Below are 19,958 nucleotides of genomic sequence, written 5' to 3'. Positions count from 1 at the left end.
TATGAAATCATATTGTTCATGTTCAAAATCATCTGAGATGTGAAGATGGCTGCAAAGTCAGTAAGTCGTGTGCGCGAAATCCATTGATTAAGAAGCTAAGATAAAATGCATCGCCTTATTGTTTGCCACGCAATTTTTCAAATAGAAAAGACAGACTACGAATAAAGCTGTAAAACAGCAAGTGATGGGAAGATGGTGAGGGAGCACTTTTGCAATTGGTATGGGTTCTCAAATGCTGGAAATTTTAAGACAAGGCGTCTGGGCGAGCCTGACAGGAGGCTGGTTTTACGATCCCCGTCTCGACGTTTTTTCAAATACATTTCACTTGTACATTTGGCTTTTCTTACTTTGTTTACCATTTATTATACATATTGTAAGTATATTTATATGTATGCGTTAATTTTAGTTGCAAGTCATTCATTTTAGATAAATAACATAAACTGTGTGTTTACATTAACCGCGGGTAGATTTACATAACATGTGTTGAGTTTTGTTATTTAGACTTTATGAATTTTGATTTGTGTACACATACATGCATACATCATATGTATACAAATGCATTTGTACATATATAAGTTTCTCATAATTGTACACTTGAAGATACCATATAATTGTTATATAAACTTTGAAGATGACAATTTTTTATTTTATAGTATTTTCCATCAACGTTATATATTTGGGTAGCATATTGTTCTTCAATTGGAGCACTTTTTGGTACGATAAAGTATGTTAACTATACACTTCATTGCATGTATGATACAACTGAGTGTTTAGAAGAATCAGGTCAAGCTATTAGCCAACAAAGATCAGAAAGTGAGAAAAGACGCACAGTGCATAATAAATGCAGGGAACAATCACAGGAACAAGTAGATCATGGAATAGAACTGCAAGTCTTAAGTGGTATTATAGACTATATTTTTTCTTTTTTAAATCTATCTATTAACTTTACCTTTTACATGTTAAAATTAATCTTTGAATTTTATTGAATTCTTTGACTTTTAAAATTATATCAATTATATTAAAAAAATTTTGCTATCAATTTATTATTTTTACATGTAGGAAAAACAGATACACCACCTGTAGAATGCTCATCACGTAACTCTTTTATTGAATCAAATGTGCAAAATGCAGATGCAGATAGTATAACATCTGAATATAATCGAGATAAGCCTAGTTCAACTATAGATTTGAAAGTAGAAATTCACAGAAAAAATAGCTCAGAAAGTTCAGAAGAAGCACAACAGCTAACTAAACCAATGGTATCTAGTATAAATATACACGAAACAGAATTAGGTTCTGCGCAATATCATGAACCATGTTTTCGAAATATAATAAATGGTATTAATTTTGTAATTTTTATGATATAACCTCTATAATGCAATATTACCCTATTTTTATACATATTAATGTTTCTTTTGGGAAATTTCAAATACATATAGAAAGAAGATTGAAAAGACAGAAATGTGTTGTAATTACTGAAGAGGATCGACAAGGTTCAAGAAAATTATGCAGACATGCATCTGAAGATTCACGAAATCGTCATTCCAAACAGGGTAGTCTTGGTAAAACAGGTTCTGAAAGTCAAATAAAACAAACAAGTTCGTTAGAATTGGAACACCATGGAGATGATTATCCTTACTGGAAATCAAACCAAAGTGTTCGGCGTCTCAATTCTAACTCAATTCCAATGGAAACACATTTAATGAATGATCATCCACAGAGTTTAGAAATTATATCCAAAAAAGAAGATACGGAAAAAAATAAAATTTCCTCACATCCACAATCTTTAGAGGTAAAAATGAAGGAATTTTCTATTTGGAAAAACGAATAATTAAGTAATGTATTTAAAATACTTTCTTTATTTACAAGGTTATTACAAAAAAGCCACATCAACAACTTATTCATCCACAAAGTCTTGAAACAATTGGTGCTACTAATAAAAATATAAACACTACAGATGACAATAATTTACCTCTCCATCCGCAAAGTCTTGAAACAATTAATACTAAAAAGGTATCAATATGATAATATGGTGTAGTAATATATGTGTTTATATGAAAAATTATATTAAAAAACTGTATATATTTTAAAGGTATTACCCCAAAATACATTAAAAAAAAACCAATTACAATTATTACCATATCTTAGTTATGGATCAGAAATAGTACATCCTATAGAAGAACAAAGTGATGAACAGTTTGCTAATGAAAGTTCTGGAGGATTTAGCCTTCAGGATTCTTATAGTCCATTACTTACTCGGAAGACTTGTGAAACTAATGCTACCTCTAATCGGGACAGAAGTCTTAGTACTAGCCGATTTGAAGATAGATTTTCAAGGTAAATTAAACATAATAAAAGTAAGTATTAAACGATTAATCCATAAATTTCTTAAATTTAACCTCATATTTAGACGTAATGAAGATGGTGGTGTAGATAATGATTCTGCAAATTCTCGTGATGCATTAATTGAAGAACCAAAGTCCGGTGTTAAAAGAAGATACAGTAATGCAAGCCAAAGCAGCCGTGAATTCTCGGATTTAGAAAACTTGTTTAAAGATAAACAAGATAAATCGAAAAATATAGATGATCCTTTAAACGTTGGAAGTATAGTTGGAATAGATCAATTATTTGAAGGTGGTGATTGCACAATAGAATCGCGAACAAATAAAGGTAAGTTCTAACTTTTAAATTTTTATATCAAATGGGTATTTATTTTTAAAAGAATTGCGAGAAAAAGTAACAATATTCTTAAATTTTTGTTCCACAGGATTACATAGTAAAGAACCAGATTCTAGTTCATCTAATATGATGCCTTTTGAGTATACAACATATTCATCGAATATGGAAAATGAGGCAAAAAGAATGTTACTTCCACAAGTAGAAACAGATAATAAACGTCATCAAGGTGCAATACCTAAACAAAGCCGTCCAAAACCTGCAATAGAAGCTATAGATGATAATATTACAACTACTGAACAAACCCGACAGAAATTAAAACGAACATTAGAAGTCAAAAGAGAAAAAGATAGAAGAAGAGATGGAAGATTTGATAGATTCGAGCAAACTAGCGGTTCAAACAACGAGTTAAGTACACTTAGTCTTGCATCTTCCTTGTTAGCTACATTATTGACATCTGGCCGAGAATTACCAGGTCAATCTAGCACCGTCTCAGATTTAAGATTAAGCCGCAATTCAGAGACTCGAACGGCACGAAAAAGACGTGTTCCTTTGAAATGTTCGATTCGATCGACTCGTGTACCACGAGATCGGAATCGAGATGATAACGTCGTTCCACTTACTGCTTTATTTGGATTAATATCAAACGAAGAATGTCATTTAGTTGCTAATCATAACGATGCTGTAGAAGCAACTGTACCTTATTTTCGAGATGAAAACGGCCGCTGGCTAGCTTACACCTTCGATGAGAAAGGATCTGGTGTTGCTGCAGCTGCGCAAGTTCCTTCTAACAATAACGATAAATTATTAAATACATTATTACGTCAGCAACTTAATCAAAATTTACATTATGATGCGAATTGGGAATTAATAGACTCTTTGAGTAATAGTTATAGTAGTTTATCTTTGAATTCTCCTGACTTGAGTGTTATAATAGATACACCACCTGTTCTGTCCAGTCCAGAAAGCAATCAAACCAAAGCACAAAATTCATTATCGTCAAATCCAGTGGAAACTTCGGAACGTGATCAAATTCATCAAAATAATGGAAATTCTATTCAATATGAACTCGAAACCTTAGAACGAGATCAGTTCCATCAAGACATATTATCACGTATAGAATCAATGACAGAGAGAAATCAAAGATTACGAAATTTATTGGGATATTTCAATTTGAATATTTATCCAACAGATTCAAATCGCCGAGATAGGCCTGCCTTAACATTACAGACGTGTGCAGTGGGTGACATAAATACAAGTCTATCTTGGAATCGATTTATTGGTGGCTTAGATGGATCTGAATCCAAACCTAAACAATCAAGACAAGACAAGCAATATTATTATAAATGGAAAATTGGCAAATTACCGCATATCAAAGTGCGATTCGATCGTTTATTTTTGTTGGCCTTATTAGATCGAAATTTAACAATATTTGAGATTATTATTTCGACGCTTTTAGCAGTTGCTGTTGCGGGATTGGGTCTCGTATTGCTCCAGCAAGGATTTTACCAAGATATATTTGCTTTCGTGTTTTGTTTTGTAACTGCTGGCTGTCAATATTCATTATTAAAATCCGTTCAGCCCGATGCAGCTTCCCCAATACATGGCTTCAATCGCATTATAGTATTTTCTCGGCCTGTTTATTATATATTGTGTTCAGGATTCATATTAATCTTTAATGAATCCTTGAGAAATTTTAAAGCATCTGAATTTCAAATATATGGTTTAAGGATTCCTAATTATGATGTTCTATTGCAGATTCGTAATATTTTATTAATTTTTCTTTTATGCTTTCCTATTATATTTTCCTTCGGGTTACTTCCACAAATTAATACTTTTCTAATGTATCTCTGTGAACATATAGACATCCATTTATTTGGTGGAAATGCAACCACAAGTTTAATTTCTTCAATATATTGTCTCTCTCGCAGCATAGTCACTGTTGTTATATTGTATGGATTTGCTTACGGAGCACTTACAGAGCCTAAATCCTCACAGCATATTTTATTCTCTATTTTTGCGGGTTTATTAGTCGCTATATCTTACCATTTAAGTAGATCATCTTCAGATCCTACAGTAATATGGGACATTGTTAAAACAAATTTGTGGCCTCCAGAAATTTATACAGAGGAAAAAGAAGCTAAAATCATTGAGAATACATCTCATGGAGATACTGTACCTACAACATACAAAGAAGTAAAACTTAAAATTTATGAAAGAAAAAAACATGTAAAAATTAAATTTACTGAACAAATGTCAGATACAGAATTGGTAGATCCATTACCTGAAAAATTAAAAGCAACAGTGAATGCAAGATTAAAAAATGATTTAATAGTTTGTGCAGTGATAGGTACTCTATCTTTTGGAATCCATTGTTCAACTGTGTTTACAGCCTTACAACCAGAACTGAATCCAGTTTTATGGGGTATTGCAAGTTGCCTTGGACTTTTGCTACATTACATTGTACCACAACTTCGAAAACAATTGCCATGGCTGTGCTTATCAAGACCAGTATTACGTAGTCATGAATATGCACAATTTGAAGTTCGTGAACCTGTGAAAATTATGTGGTTTGAAAAGGCATATGTTTGTCTGTGCTTTTTAGAAAGGAACATTCTCTATCCAGTTGTATTTTTGGGAGCACTTACAGAATGTTCATCAAAAATTGTAGCTAAGTTTGGAGAAAGTGTGGGAGCATTGATTATAGTTGTGTGTGGATTAAAATCTTTAAGATCTGCATACTCTGATCCATCAACGCGTTATTTGGTTTTGATTTTTGCTGTTCTGTTCTTCAAACTAGATTTTCGAAATCTCAGCGAAACATTTTTGGTGGACTATTTTATCACAGGAATAGTTTTCGCAAAAGCTTATGAACTACTGTTGAAAATACGATTTGTAGTCACATATATTGCACCTTGGCAAATTACTTGGGGTAGTGCGTTTCATGCATTTGCCCAACCTTTCTCCGTTCCGCATTCTGCTATGCTGTTCTTACAAACAGGAATTTCTGCACTTTTAAGTACTCCTTTAAATCCTGTTTTGGGCAGTGCAATATTTATAACATCATATGTACGTCCAGTGAAATTTTGGGAACGAGATTATAAGACAAGAAGAGTAGACCACTCAAATACCCGAATGTCTTCGCATTTAGATCGAAACATAGGAGCAGATGATAATAATTTGAATTCAATTTTCTATGAACAATTAACAAGATCTCTGCAACATAGCCTGTATGGAGACCTTGCCCTTGGTCGGTGGGGAAATGTGGAACAAGGCGATTGTTTTCTACTAGCATCTGATTACTTGAATTGCTTGGTACATATTGTTCAATTAGGAAATGGTCTAGTAACCTTTCAATTAAGAGGTCTTGAATTCAGGGGAACATATTGTCAGCAAAGAGAAGTATATATATATTATTTTAGATATTTAAAATTCTAAACAAAATAACAAACACACTCAAATTTGAAAATGCTTTGATTTTTAGGTAGAAGCAATCACTGAAGGAATTGAAGATAATGACAATTGTTGTTGTTGTGAAATGGGTCATTTTTCAAACGTATTAAGTGTAAACGCAGCTTTTAGTCAACGCTGGTTAGCTTGGGAAGTTGCAAGTGCTAAATACGTTTTAGAAGGATACTCGATCTCAGATAATTCAGCAGTTTCTATGCTCCAAGTGTTTGAATTTCGTAAAGTACTAGTTACTTACTATGTCAAAAGTATTGTTTTCTATGCTGTTAAATCACCAAAACTGAAATATTGGTTGGAGAATTCTGATATTTCGGACGCCCTAAAAATAACGCTTGACAAAAATTTCGTTGATTTGGATCCAGTTTTTAACTTGAGCATTCATGAAGATTACGATATCCGAACATGCGGCATCACAAGAAGTAGTTTCTGTAATGTTTATTTGGATTGGATACAGTATTGCGTTACTAAACAAGACAAGGTAGTTTTTCAAACATAATAACGTTTGTATAGCATTATTTATTTATAACTGTTTTAGACATTAGACAAATCAAGAAATTCGTCATTGGTATCTTTATGTCTTGCTTTAAGTCTTTTGGGAAGACGTGTTTTAGGAGCATTATCTCATAACACAGTTTCCAGTGTTGAATTTTTTTTATATGGATTACATGCTCTTTTTAAAGGTACATTATTTTATAATAAATAATGAAAAAATTGATTACATTTAAGAATAATGTTTAAAAAGTACATTTATATATTTAGGAGATTTCCGTATAACATCTGTTCGAGATGAATGGGTTTTATATGACGTAGATTTATTACGAAATGTCGTGGCAAAAGGTGTAAGAATGGCATTAAAACTACATCAAGATCATTTCATGAGTCCAGAACAGTATGGTGAACCATCTGCTCTTTATGAAGCTATAGATAGTCATGATAAAAATCTCGTGATTAGTCATGAAGCGGATCCACTGTGGAGAAATGCTGTTTTAAATGGTGCACCCAGTCTTTTAGCTCTCAGGTATTTTAACAATGCGATATTTATAAAATGTTAACTTATTACATCATTAATATTTATTATTTCTATTTATAGACATGTACTTGATGACGGTATTGATGAATATAAGGTGATAATGCTTAACAAACGCTTTTTAAGTTTTCGGGTGATTAAAATGAATCGTGAATGTGTTCGTGGCTTATGGGCTGGGCAGCAACAAGAGTTAGTTTACTTGAGAAATAGGAATCCTGAGCGAGGCTCTATACAAAATGCTAAACAAGCTCTTAGGAACATCATAAATAGTTCCTGTGATCAACCAATTGGGTACCCGATTTACGTTTCACCATTAATAACTAGTTATGCAGAGACTAATGAACAATTATGTTCCATAATCGGTGGACCTTTGAGTCTCGATATAATTAAAAGCAATATCTTAAAACTATGGCAGAGGTATGTCTTATTATTATGTCATATAATTATATAAACCATAATTTATTAGTGAAAAGTTCATAAAGTTTATTATTATTACAAGTATTATTTATAGAATCAGAAGAAGGTGTGGTCAGGGTTGTTCGTCAGGAGGGACAGGATCTCAAGATGATGGAGGCTTTGGAAATGATGGAGTGTATGCAATGACTACATATAATATTCATTTAGGTATTTCCAATCATCATACTTTATCTACATTGATGACTTCACAATATAAAAATAAAATTTTTTATGTAGGTTATGGACAATCAACAGGTCATAATACATCTGGTTCACAATCCATAGACTCTGGGTGTCAAATTGGTGGATCGACTGGACGTGGTTCTTTAGGAAGAGCAAACACTGGATCTTTAGGTGGAAACAGAGGATCTTTGGCTTCGGTTGGGAAACCTACAACTTCGACACTTGCTAGTTTAGCCGGTCTTCTTAGCAATAGTGATATTAAAACTGAAACGAAATGTGAAACGAGTTTCATAAATAAACCCGAAAAGGATGAAATCTTACAACGAGTACGTGTAAGTAGAAAACAAAATTTATTTTGTTGATGATGACACATCTCTTTCTTTAGTTCATCAAAAATTATGTATATTTATCTGTTATTAGATCATAGATCCTAACCAAGTGTATGATGCTATTAATTTGGGTCGCCGCATAGACGTAATTTGGCCAGATGAAAGAATGAGACAACAGGGTGGTAGATCTGGATGGCAGCATTGGGTACCTGAAAGAGGTATGGAAGGATGCGTTGTTCATTGTTGGTCTCCGAATCATCGTGATCCTAATCGGCGGTCTCACGTAGATAAAGTTATCTTACTTGTCAAAATTGATGATAAATATGTTCCAATAGCGGAACAAGGTGTAAAAGATTTGGGGGCAGAAGTATGATGAAGTATTTTTTAATTTTCTGCAGTAATATACATTAAGGCGATTTTCATACAGTCATTTTTTGAATCTACGTCATGCATCGTAAATACTGATAAGAATGCATTAAAAATGAAGAATTCATTCCAGTTACAAAATAATAAACACAAAGGTTTTTGATGGAAGATTGTTCTTGAAATTGTAAATACTGAAAAGCGACGAATTTTAACACTAGTTTCTTAATTCTAATATATAAGAGAGAAAGGGAGAATGCGTTCGCGCGTCAGCGCATGTATGTCACAACACATATACATATACATATAGCTACAGAATACTCTTCATTACACGATTTTTCTAAAATTTCCATTTTCTCGATATCTCTTTTCTAACCATTCGTATTTGTGTTTTCATTGCAATGATTTCCCAATAGATACAGTTCTTTTAAAATATTCTCGGAAAAGATGAATTTCCAAAACTTATACAAAAAGCAGTTAATATTTACTATAGTAATTAAAGAATTATTACTTCTTACACATTTACTGAGAAGACTAATGTCAATCGCCAAGTTATTCAATGCAAAGTAAATTGTATCATGTTGTATTATATTCTGTATTATATAATGATTAGATGATTTACTAGCGATGAAAACTGGATATTACTTGTTGTTAACTAGCTAAACTATTATTTTTGTTAGTATAAAATGTAATAATATTGAATATATTCAAATATTAATTTTGCTATATTTGCGTTCTATTTTATATCATTGTTAATAATTTTATAAAATGAAATCATAAACCTTCAATTTGCAAAGTTATTATTTCAATTACCAATAATCTAAGGTAAAGTTAAAAAAGATAAACACAATAATTGCTAATGTTAGAACTTTTAACAATATTATTCAATGAACAGTATCTTTATTTTGAAATTATAATAGTACGATTTATAACGAATCTCTAAGAGTAAATTAGAATGTAAGGATAAAAGTTGTTACAAATTATATTATTTATTAAAAAGGAAAAACGTATTTCTATATTACTAATATCGAATATGCTCAATAACAACAAGTAACATCAGAAGAAATTTGTATATATCATTCGTGTTTTTCTACATTTTGTTACATTTTTTTTAAACTATTTGATATATAAGTTGTAAATATATATATGCGTAACATTTCTGCAAGATTAAAGCGTCCAAATGTATTTACTGAATGTGTAATTTTGTGGGGCCATGAGATTGCCTCTACAAAACATATCGGTGCATTAATAGTAGTGTTAAATGTAACTCCACAATCTTTCACTTGTATATCTTTATTGTATAACAATCTGGATAACTATGATGGTGTATTTATATTTGATATATGCCTCTTATAATTTTCATTGGGAATAATAATTAATAATAATAAAGCCAAACAAAACCAAATATCGTAATAAATATTATTATGGACAAATACACCACAATATTTATCCGGAGAAGAAAAATAAATTTATTATCATTTCTTCTCTTACGAAAGTGATTCATTGAAAGTTTTCACCTAATTTTGTACATATTAAAATATATACTGATTACTAAACGAATAAGAATGATAGGGTTGCTTGCAAAAGTACAAAGTACTCTTTTGCTTAAAAAAAAAAAAAAAAAAAAAAAAACAGAAAAAGTTTTAAATATGTTTAACACAAAAGATAAAAAGTTTTGCAAGTAACCAAGAAATCACAGCATTGCCTTATTATGGTGTTTTTTGAAAGCATCTGACTGATAAAAAAATTTTAGCTAGTCTTTTAATTGTTTGTACACATTTATGTATATTTATCGCTTGCTGCCAAGGGATAAAAAAATCTACTTTACCAGGGAATACATGGATTAAATGTTTTTTATTAAATCTTTGGCCTACTATCTGTAATTAACAGTAATTTCATACATAGATTGTACAGAATTGCTTCAAAATTAAAAATAAATATAAAATTAGAAGTCAAACTAAATAACAGTTTGTTTTAAATCCTTGCATCACTTATGCTTTATCATCTTAGATTTGCATTCATTATTTAATGAGCCATTGTTAACTTTATTGCATAACGTGCTTTAAACAAATTTTATTGAAATAAATCACATTGACTGTATTCCAATAAGAGATATACAAATAGCGATAGCGATTATACAAAAAAAGTAAGTTCCTTGAAATATACTTCAGTTTTAAACTAGGATTAGATTAATAAGTACAGTTAATGTATTGAAATGGTAGACTAAAAAAGTCCCATTAATATTAATTAATATAGCATATTGTATGTAATACACAATCAGTTCAAAAATCATTTTATAACCATGTTATAATATTATTGATATATATAACAAATTACTAAGTGTTTGTAAAATAATTAACACAAAATATTATAAAAATTATAAATAAAATAATAAAAATGTTATCTTTTTTGAAATTACTATTTCATATTTTTACCCTAGCATCACATAATATTATTGCTCAATGAAACAAAATTACATAGCTCAATTTAAACTAAAAAAATGCACTAAATTATTTATTTTAATAATTTTATATAATACATGAGATGCATATTAAATTTTTCCCTTATCATTTTCAGAATTTATCGGTGTATTCGTAAGTTTTTGTATTAAATTTTCTATGATATCTATGTCAGTTAAACCTACAAATTTATCAACTACTAATCCGCTTGAAATTGCTATAATAGCTGGCACAGCTTTTACTTCAAAAATATGTACTAATTCTGGATTTGATTCCAAATTTACAATAGCAAGATCTAGTTTATCCATTGGTCCTATGAGTTCAATTAATTTAGGTGTCAATATTTTACAAGGATCACACCACTCAGCATGAAAATTTACAATGACTGGTACTGAACTGTTCATTACCTTGCTAACAAATTCACTATTATTATTTATTTCAAATTGCTTATTCTTCTGGTATGACGAAGAAACAAATCTCACTAGAACCGATGAAAGCTTGGTAATGCTACGCAACATTTTATAATTTTTTAAATGTTACTATATCACAAACTAAGCAAAGATATTAAATATAAAAAGATCAGGCTAAACTAGTCTTTTCCAATTATCTTACATGGTTAGTAAGAACTACTTCTGTTTTATTAGTAAATTCTGAAAATTCATAGAAATGGAAACAATTAATAATGTACTTTTAAACTTACTTTAATTGAATATCATTATTGTAACATTATAACAAAGGAATAATACTTACTACAGATTTTTAAAAAATCCAATTAGTTATTCGAATTGGTTTGATAGATTTTGTTATCTCAAATTTTATATATCCCACTAAACTAATAATAGATGATATTACTAATAATATTAGTAATAAGATACGCCAGATGAATAAATGATCATATATCTGTAACAAATTATGTATCTAATATAAATAAATATTAAAACTTCATATTAAAATAATTATTTACCTTTTTGTCATTGGTATTAGATTTCTCTGATGCCCTTGGCAATGTAAGTAAAATGATTGTGCATATACTAACTATAAGTATAGCAAGAGTGCCAATATTTTTTTCAATTTTTAAAGAAATAATAAATACGAATAGAGCCAAAGCCCAAAGAATTAAGATAAGAAACAATCCTATACCAACTCCAAATATCAAATTAGTCATGCCACTAGAAGCAAGAAATTCATAAATTTATATATATAAATACATGGTTTAATATAATTTAATAAATTAATAATACGAGAATTATAGAACATACAGATGTTAAATAATGATTTTGATAAGATAAGAAAGTTAAGAAAAAGTTAATAAAGATATATAAATATAAAAACTTAAATTCTTATTGTAATAATGAATGTTTATCATTATTTTTCGTTATTTAAACAATATATGCAAAAAATGTATAATAAATATGAATATTTTCTTGTTACATATTACCTTTATCTATTCATATTTTACAATTTTTTGAAAATAGCACAATTACATTATATATGAATAACTTATTTATAAAAAATATTAAAAAATCATTTATTACGTACTGACAGAAAAAGATAATTAAACATCAAAAAACAATTACATTATAATCTGTACCTTTCAGCTATAAATTGTTGCAAACAAGTATATAACATAAGTTGACTATTTATATTTTAATAAGATAATATGTATATACAAGTCCATTTTCCCAAAGTATTTCAAAGAGAATTTTTTTGTTTCATATACACGTATTTACAAAAGCGAAAAATTAAAATTAGAAATGACTGACTTATTCTATAGACATTTTATATTGTTAACTTTTAAAAACTTTGTATTGTTCACTAAAAAATAGCAAAAATTTAGCAAGTTTAGGGACTTTAAGTAAATATATATACAGTATGTAGGGATATTTTTATAATAATATAAATAGGCAGCCTAACCTGCAAAGTGAAGCAAGCAGTGAATATTTGAAATTAAACGTACCTTCAATGGAACGTTAAAAGTATACGTCGAAGGAGCGTATAAATTTTAACTATTATTATTTTTATAAGCGTAAATAAGTAATTGCCTTTTTTATATCATGAAACTATGGATCGAAGTTTTATTGGAATGGGTTAGTATTAATGTCATATAAAAGAAATTTATAAACAACCAATAACTAATATTTCAATGAATTATTCGAAGTTATATTGTAATACAATTATTTAATTAAGATGAACAAATTAAATTTTAGTTTTTGTTACATTATTATAGATATTCATTAATAAATATTTTGATATATAATTAAAATATAATAAAATACCTATTAAATAATAAATATTTTGGTTATATTTATAAAATGTTTGGGAGTGTTTACTTATAAATCATGTAAGTGCAATGTAAATATTTACATTATAATTTATTCTAACAAAAATTCATATTTTTTCAGCTGAATTGTTTAGATATATCAGAAACAAATGTTAAAGACTTAAAAGAATTGGATAATGGGAAGGTTTACAAGAAATTAATAAAATCATTGTAAGTAATTTGTTGTATATTTACATTTAAATCTTTAATGAAATATTTAATGAGTTTATTTTTTAATGTGAATAATGTGCATTCATAATATTCATTCTATTAGAATATATTTATTCTTGTCAAACATATTTTGCTTTCTAGTTCATGGACTGGTAATAAAGATAGTACAGACACAGAAAATATTATAGTAAAATATTTACAAGGTATGTAAATATGTGATAAGTATTTCCTGTATTATATAATTATTTTATAGAAATATATTATATGCCTTTTATATTTTTTTCTCAGATGAATATCCAAAATATAAATTTGATGATAAAAATTTAGGGGAAATGGAACACATTTATATTGCATCTTTATTTTTATTGCTTGTACCTCAAGAACCATCATTTCATCATCAAATGTGTTTTAATTTGCAACATGAAACGCAACTTAAAATTAAATCATTTCTTGAAATGACTATCCCATATAAGAAAGACATAAACAAAGAAACATTAAAAGAAATAATTGCTAGAATAGAGAATGATGCATCAAAAATACCTGTCACGCCTAAAGGAAAAGCTCTTAAGAACTTTTTTGATTCTCCTGTAACATGGTCTGCTCAAAGTCATAAGTTATTGAATGACAGAAATAGGGAATTAAGAATGTTGAAAAGTGAATTAGAAGTAGAGAGGTTTGAGAAAATTGATTTACAGGAAGATATACGAATTCAACAAAACAAAATACAAAGTCTACAGAAGAAATTACAGGAAAAGACTGCAGAAATAAAAGTTTTAAGAGAAGAAAAAATGAAACCGACTACTCCACAATCTTGCAAAAAGAATAAGGGCACAATAGATTATGAACAATATTACAGGAAGGAAATAGATCATTTAGAAGATCAGCTATTGCAGAAGCAATGTAACATAGATAAACTTGAAGCAGATGCTGACACATTGACAAAAAAGTTAACATCTATACAAATGCAATATATATATTTTAGAGACAAAGTAGAAAATTGTGAAAAGGCTTTAGAAAACATGCAGATTCAGGGAGAAATTAAGGATAGGGAACTAGTAAATTTAAAAAAGACCAATGAAGAGTTGCGTACTCATTTAAAAGAACTTAGAAAAACAACAATTGAAGAACAAAGTTTTGAAATTGATGATATAGTACCCTTAAATTCATCTTCAGCATCTTTAAATACCAGTGAAGTTTTAAGTTCTGTAATTGATATTCAATTACAAGAAGCGAAAGAAGAATCTGCTTTACTAAAGACACAACTTGATGTTGTAAATGAAAAACTGAAATCTGCAAATCAAGAGTATGAAAGTACAACACAACTTTTAAAGAAAGAGAGGCAAATATTACAAAGTACGGAAACTAAATTAAATGTAATCATAAATGAATCGACTAAACAAATTGAAATCTTACAACAAGAGAAAGAATCTCTAATAAAACAAAATAAAAATTTAGAAATGTTATATACTTCTCAAAAAGAATCTTTGTCAGTCGTTGAAAAATCCAAAGATGTATTAATTACTGAAAAAAATTCTCTGTTAGAAAAAATTAAAGATTTGGAAGAATCTTTAAACAAAGAAAATATAAATAATGTTAAATTAAACACTGAGCTTACTGAAGTTAAAGCACAAATATCTGAAAATCTTAAATATATTCAAGATTTCAAAGATCAAAATAGTTCATATAAAATTTCTGTTGATCTATATAATACAAATTTGAAAGAGATTATATTACATAATTTAGAAACTGATTGTGTAGAAGATAAATTAGACAACAAAACAACTACAGAATTAATAGAATATTTACGAACAATATTATATAATTTTAATCAGAAGTATACTTTGAAGCAACTAGAATTGGAATCATTAAGTAATAACATGAATGAAGCTAAATTAAAGCTTGAAAATTTTCAATTACAAATATCTAAATTAGAACAAAAGGATGAACAGAATACTACAGAGATATCAAAATTAAGAAAAACTGTTGTAGAAAGTACAACCAAAATTGACGAGCTTACTAATGTTACAGAAAAATATTCTGAAGAAATTTTGTATTTAAAACAAATTGAACTCCAAAAACAAACTTTAGAAAAAGTCATATATGTATATGAAGAAAAAGTAAATAAAAAAGATGCACTCTTACAAGCTTCTTCTACGTATATAGAAACATTAAAGAAAAATATTCGAACTTTTGAATCAGAATTTTATTTAATGAAAAAAGATATATTAAATCAGATAAATGAGTATAAAAAATATAATGAAGAAACTACTAAAAGTATTTTAAATGCTTATAAAATATTATATACTAATTACACGAAAGAACAGCTTTCCAAGAACCAACTGAAAGATGAACTTACAGATAATAAAAAGAAATTAGAAGATAGTATAAGTTTTAATGTTATGTTAGAAAATGATTTAATAAAAAATAAGGAAATAACAAATCATTTGGAGGCAGAATTAATTTGTACTAAGCAAAAATTAACAGAGTTTACACAAAAATTGGAAAAATTTGAAAAGCTACAAGAAGTATTTCAGAAACAACATAAAGATCTTAAATCTGAGAATAACAAAATTCTATTGGATTTAAATAATGTAAATGATAAATTTGAAAAATCTCAGCAAGAAGTATGTAATATGTTAGATGAATTCAAATTTAAAGACAAAAAAATAGAAAATCTAATTGATGAAATTACTTCCTTAAAGTTAGAAAAAGATCATATAATGCATTTACAAACAGAAGGAGAAATTAAAATGAAAAATTTTATAAAAGAACTGGAAACAAAATTATTGGAAAAACAGTGTCACATAGATAAACTAAATATAGAAGTAAAATTAAAACAGGAAACATTGGAACTTGTGGAAAATAAATTTGAAAAATTATCAAAAGAAACAATTGCTTCTGAAATTAAACTGAAAGAAGTAATTATAAATCTACAGGAAGTAAGAACAAATCAAGATGCAGTTTTAAAAACTCAAGAGAAAGCTTTAAAGGAAAAATGTTTACAATTAGAAGAATTACAAAAAGAATTCAATGAATCCAAAAGAGTACTTTGTAAACAACTTGAAGACCAAAAATTATTATGTCAGAATTTGCAAAGTACAAATTTTAAATTACAAACAGAGTCTTATAAACAAAACAAAATTATAGAAGAATTACAACAAATACTACAGAAAGAAAAGGACGAACTTAATAAAAATAGGGAATATTGTAAAATTGAAGATACAAAAAGATTAGAAGTTATACAAATTTGTGAAGAATTACAGCATTCAGCAAATGGCTTAAAATTTACAATTGCAGAAGTTACTAAGAATGAAAATTCTTATATTAATACTACAGATAATGTACAAGACATAAATAATGATGATACAAATAAAACTATTTTAAGAACTTTAAAGGAGGCCATTAATGAAATACAGGTATCACGTGAATTAATTTTACAACTTGCAAATGAAAATACAAACCTAAATAAAACTCTAGAAAATCAAACAATAACGATAGATAACTATATTACAAAATGTGAAGAAATAAAATTGTTGGAAATTAAAATACAAGAACTAAATAATTTGCAAGAAGACCGTATAAAACGTATAAATACTCTTATCAAATATAAGGAATCACTAAAAGATTATTTAAATAACATTATAAAGTCAAGAGAAAATTTAGATACATCTTTAAGTACATTAAAACAAAAATGGGACAATTTATTAACAAGTTCCTATAGTGTTCTCATGATAGATAAATCTGTATGTGATGAATTAAAGCATATACAAAGCAAACAAACATATTTAGAAAATACATTACTTAAGTATCATATTCATCATTTTCAAAATATAACACCCTTACAGAATATCTTATGGGACCAATTTTTATGGTTTGAACAAAAAATAAAAGATATTTCCTTGAAAGAAGAAAGTGAACAGATATTAAATATTTCTTCAGACATCTTTTTTGACCAGAAAACAATTATTGAAGCAGAATTAGATAAAAATAAAATATTACAAGAAAACATTACTCAATTGCAGAATGAAATAGATGATTTTTCAAAATTGGTTATTTCTTTTGAAAATGATTTTAAATGTGATGAAACAAAATTTCAATCTGAGTCAGAGAAAAAGTTACGATTCGAAATTAATGAACTGACAGAAGCTAAGAATAACTTAGAAAGTAAATTAAACTGTGCACACACAAATAATGTAAGATTAAAAGATGATATTGGTGAACTTAATATTAAGGTGCAAGAAATGAAAACATCATTAAAAGAGATAGAAAACTTAAAGAAAGAAGTAACACAATTAAAAGAGCAGAATTTAAAACTGCAAGAAGAAAGAAATGAGTTAAGTAAGCGATCAAAGAAAGAAGATATTGATATTCAACTAAAAGATATTCATGATAAATATAAAGTTAAAATAGATGAAATTAAACAAAACATGGTAGGTATATTAATATTTGTACATATTGCACTTCTCGTAGCTTACTTATCTTTGTAACAAATATTACAGAAAATGTTGTATAATGAACAAATAACGAAGCTAAATAGAGAACAAGAACAATGTGTACAAGAAAAATTAGAATCATTACAAAGAAAAATGGAACTACAATGTCGTAAACAGGCAGATGAATTAAGTAAATATAAGGCACATGTTGCTAACTTAAGTTCACAGCTTTGGAATGTTGGAGAGAAACTGTTAAGTGAAAAACAAGAAAAGGAGAAATTGCAGAAAGAATTAATTGAATTAAAAACTAAATATCAAAATCTAGATCAAAATATAGTTTCTTTAACGGAACATAAAAATCCTAAGTAAGACTGGTTTTTATAATAATGAATAATGATTAAAAATTACTTCATCCTTTTAGATATTTGCAGATCTATCTATTTTTAGATATCCTAGCAGATATTGTTCAAATCTTTTCTTTTTCAGATGTGAGAAAAAATACTTATTAGGAGAAACTAAAGAAGATGTTTTACATAAAATTTCAGTAATACAAGAAAGAACAACATACGAAAAAAGATGTAGTATTAAGAGTATACAAACAATGGGCAATGCATTTAATGCAGAGGATGAAGAAGGAGAAGTACTTGATAATATTTATTTAGGTAAATTAAAAATAATTTATTAAGTAAAACTAATTCCAAATAATTTAAACCATTAATTATATAAATTCAAATTATTAGCTGACATGAAAGATGGTAATTCTTCGTATATCATTGATGCAGATAGATTATCTATTTTGAAAAAAAGAAATGCTCTTTGCAAACCTCATTTAAAGTCATCTTATCCTGCTGAAATGCAATTTCATCCTCTACCATTTACAGAAGAAGAGATTAAAGTAAGCAATTCATATATAATACATTTATATTTATATTTATATATATATTTATATACATATATTTATATTTATAAATATATAATATTGTTTTTACTTCAATCATAGGCAGGTTCAATTCCAGATGATATATTTAATGATAGTTTGAGTCAAAGTTTGCTTCCTGAACAAAAAGCTAAGAAACGGGATAGAACTCAGGTATGTACCTAAGATAATTTTACAAAAAAATAATGAATTTTTATGGCATAACATTATTTTTAAAACTCCTGTTATTCGCGTCACATTATACATATTTTAATATTTATTTTGCAGACATCATATAAAAAGCCTGGGCCTCCAACTCCTAGTAAAAACGGAGGAAGATTATCAATGCAGGTAAGTGTAATGGGTGATACTAGTATATTTGTATATCAATATATTTGTATCATTTGACCTGAAGATTTATTTCTAACATATACTTCAAAATTGAAGGGTAATGAACTAAGAAGCCCAAATTCAAGAATATTAAGAGAAAGAAACGGCAAAGAGAGGGCAACGACTACACCACGAACACTGAAAAATTTATTCCTTCCACGAGGTCAAGACGAGGTAAGTTACTCATATTGTTTAAAAATAATTTATTACTTTCATACTTCTTGTTTCTTACATTTAATAATATAATAAATAAAAAATTTTTACATAGATTATGTAAATATTAAATTACATTTTTTATAGAAAGTTATTATTACACCAAGAGGTCGTAGAAGAAGTAGCATATTCCGAAAATATCGTAACGCAAATGATAGATGAGAGTACGTACGTACGTAATATAAAATGTTTAATAATAATTATTATTATAATTGTAAAAAAGAAATGTATTTTCATTAAGGCTCTCACATCTAATTATATAATAGTTGTATAATATATATATGTAACAAATAGAATATAATATAATAATACAAAGTAGAATAGAATACAACAGCAGACAATTCGAAAAAGCAAATGGTATACAAAAAAATATTTATATTCATATGTTATTTGGACAGTCATTAAATAATTTTTTAATAACAATAATGTTCAAAAGTTTTATGCATAGAAGAATACCACCATTATGAAATGTACTACTGTTATGTCTAGTAAATTCTAAAGAAAATATATGGCTTTAAATAACGAAAATAATATCTTAAGAAAATGATATTAAA

General features: G+C 27.8%; 3 protein-coding genes and 1 long non-coding RNA gene across 6 annotated transcripts; 2 read left to right on the top strand and 2 right to left on the bottom strand.

Moving 5' to 3' along the window:
- The first annotated feature begins 16 nt into the window (after positions 1-16).
- LOC132907113 (pecanex-like protein 1) lies at positions 17-10,142 on the top strand. 2 transcript variants are annotated; one of them, XM_060959874.1, is made up of 15 exons: positions 17-373; positions 654-900; positions 1,060-1,338; positions 1,440-1,792; positions 1,870-2,013; positions 2,093-2,337; positions 2,411-2,670; positions 2,768-6,078; positions 6,161-6,622; positions 6,680-6,824; positions 6,904-7,162; positions 7,235-7,588; positions 7,683-7,795; positions 7,865-8,142; positions 8,231-10,142. In XM_060959874.1, exons 1-15 carry the CDS (start codon positions 221-223, stop codon positions 8,510-8,512), a joined length of 6,885 nt encoding a protein of 2,294 aa, XP_060815857.1. In that variant the 5' UTR covers positions 17-220; the 3' UTR covers positions 8,513-10,142. The 2 variants fall into 2 exon arrangements, with proteins under 2 accessions (XP_060815857.1, XP_060815856.1); XM_060959873.1 differs by having other exon boundaries at positions 7,671-7,795.
- LOC132907121 (uncharacterized) lies at positions 8,144-12,623 on the bottom strand. 2 transcript variants are annotated; one of them, XR_009658120.1, is made up of 4 exons: positions 12,501-12,623; positions 11,926-12,130; positions 11,712-11,879; positions 8,144-8,348 (listed from the first exon to the last, which is right to left on the bottom strand). It is a non-coding gene; the product is annotated as an uncharacterized LOC132907121 (long non-coding RNA). The 2 variants fall into 2 exon arrangements; XR_009658119.1 differs by having other exon boundaries at positions 12,400-12,607.
- Positions 10,338-11,610, bottom strand: LOC132907119 (thioredoxin, mitochondrial). The gene has a single exon (XM_060959891.1). It carries the CDS (start codon positions 11,477-11,479, stop codon positions 11,054-11,056), a length of 426 nt encoding a protein of 141 aa, XP_060815874.1. The 5' UTR covers positions 11,480-11,610; the 3' UTR covers positions 10,338-11,053.
- A 993-nt stretch (positions 12,624-13,616) lies between the features above and the next one.
- Positions 13,617-19,831, top strand: LOC132907229 (putative autophagy-related protein 11). The gene is made up of 9 exons (XM_060960109.1): positions 13,617-13,655; positions 13,741-17,882; positions 17,952-18,250; positions 18,372-18,547; positions 18,626-18,780; positions 18,886-18,975; positions 19,090-19,152; positions 19,249-19,365; positions 19,492-19,831. The coding sequence occupies exons 2-9, from the start codon at positions 13,785-13,787 to the stop codon at positions 19,564-19,566; spliced, it is 5,073 nt and encodes a 1,690-aa protein (XP_060816092.1). The 5' UTR covers positions 13,617-13,655; positions 13,741-13,784; the 3' UTR covers positions 19,567-19,831.
- The last annotated feature ends 127 nt before the right edge of the window (positions 19,832-19,958 follow it).

This window comes from Bombus pascuorum, chromosome 5 (genome assembly GCF_905332965.1).
Source record: "Bombus pascuorum chromosome 5, iyBomPasc1.1, whole genome shotgun sequence".
Lineage (NCBI taxonomy): Eukaryota > Metazoa > Arthropoda > Insecta > Hymenoptera > Apidae > Bombus > Bombus pascuorum.
This window is presented reverse-complemented; position numbering and strand designations above follow the sequence as displayed.

Bases quoted from the DNA above. Each gene is read 5' to 3' on its own strand.
- LOC132907113 (XM_060959873.1), top strand. From the start codon at position 221: ATGGGTTCTCAAATGCTGGAAATTTTAAGACAAGGCGTCTGGGCGAGC. The intron at 901-1,059 runs GTATTATAGACT...TTTTACATGTAG, and splicing joins AGAACTGCAAGTCTTAAGTG to GAAAAACAGATACACCACCT. The intron at 7,589-7,670 runs GTATGTCTTATT...TATTATTACAAG, and splicing joins ATCTTAAAACTATGGCAGAG to TATTATTTATAGAATCAGAA.
- LOC132907119 (XM_060959891.1), bottom strand. From the start codon at position 11,479: ATGTTGCGTAGCATTACCAAGCTTTCATCGGTTCTAGTGAGATTTGTT.
- LOC132907229 (XM_060960109.1), top strand. From the start codon at position 13,785: ATGGAACACATTTATATTGCATCTTTATTTTTATTGCTTGTACCTCAA. The intron at 18,251-18,371 runs GTAAGACTGGTT...TTTCTTTTTCAG, and splicing joins ACGGAACATAAAAATCCTAA to ATGTGAGAAAAAATACTTAT. The intron at 19,153-19,248 runs GTAAGTGTAATG...TCAAAATTGAAG, and splicing joins GAGGAAGATTATCAATGCAG to GGTAATGAACTAAGAAGCCC.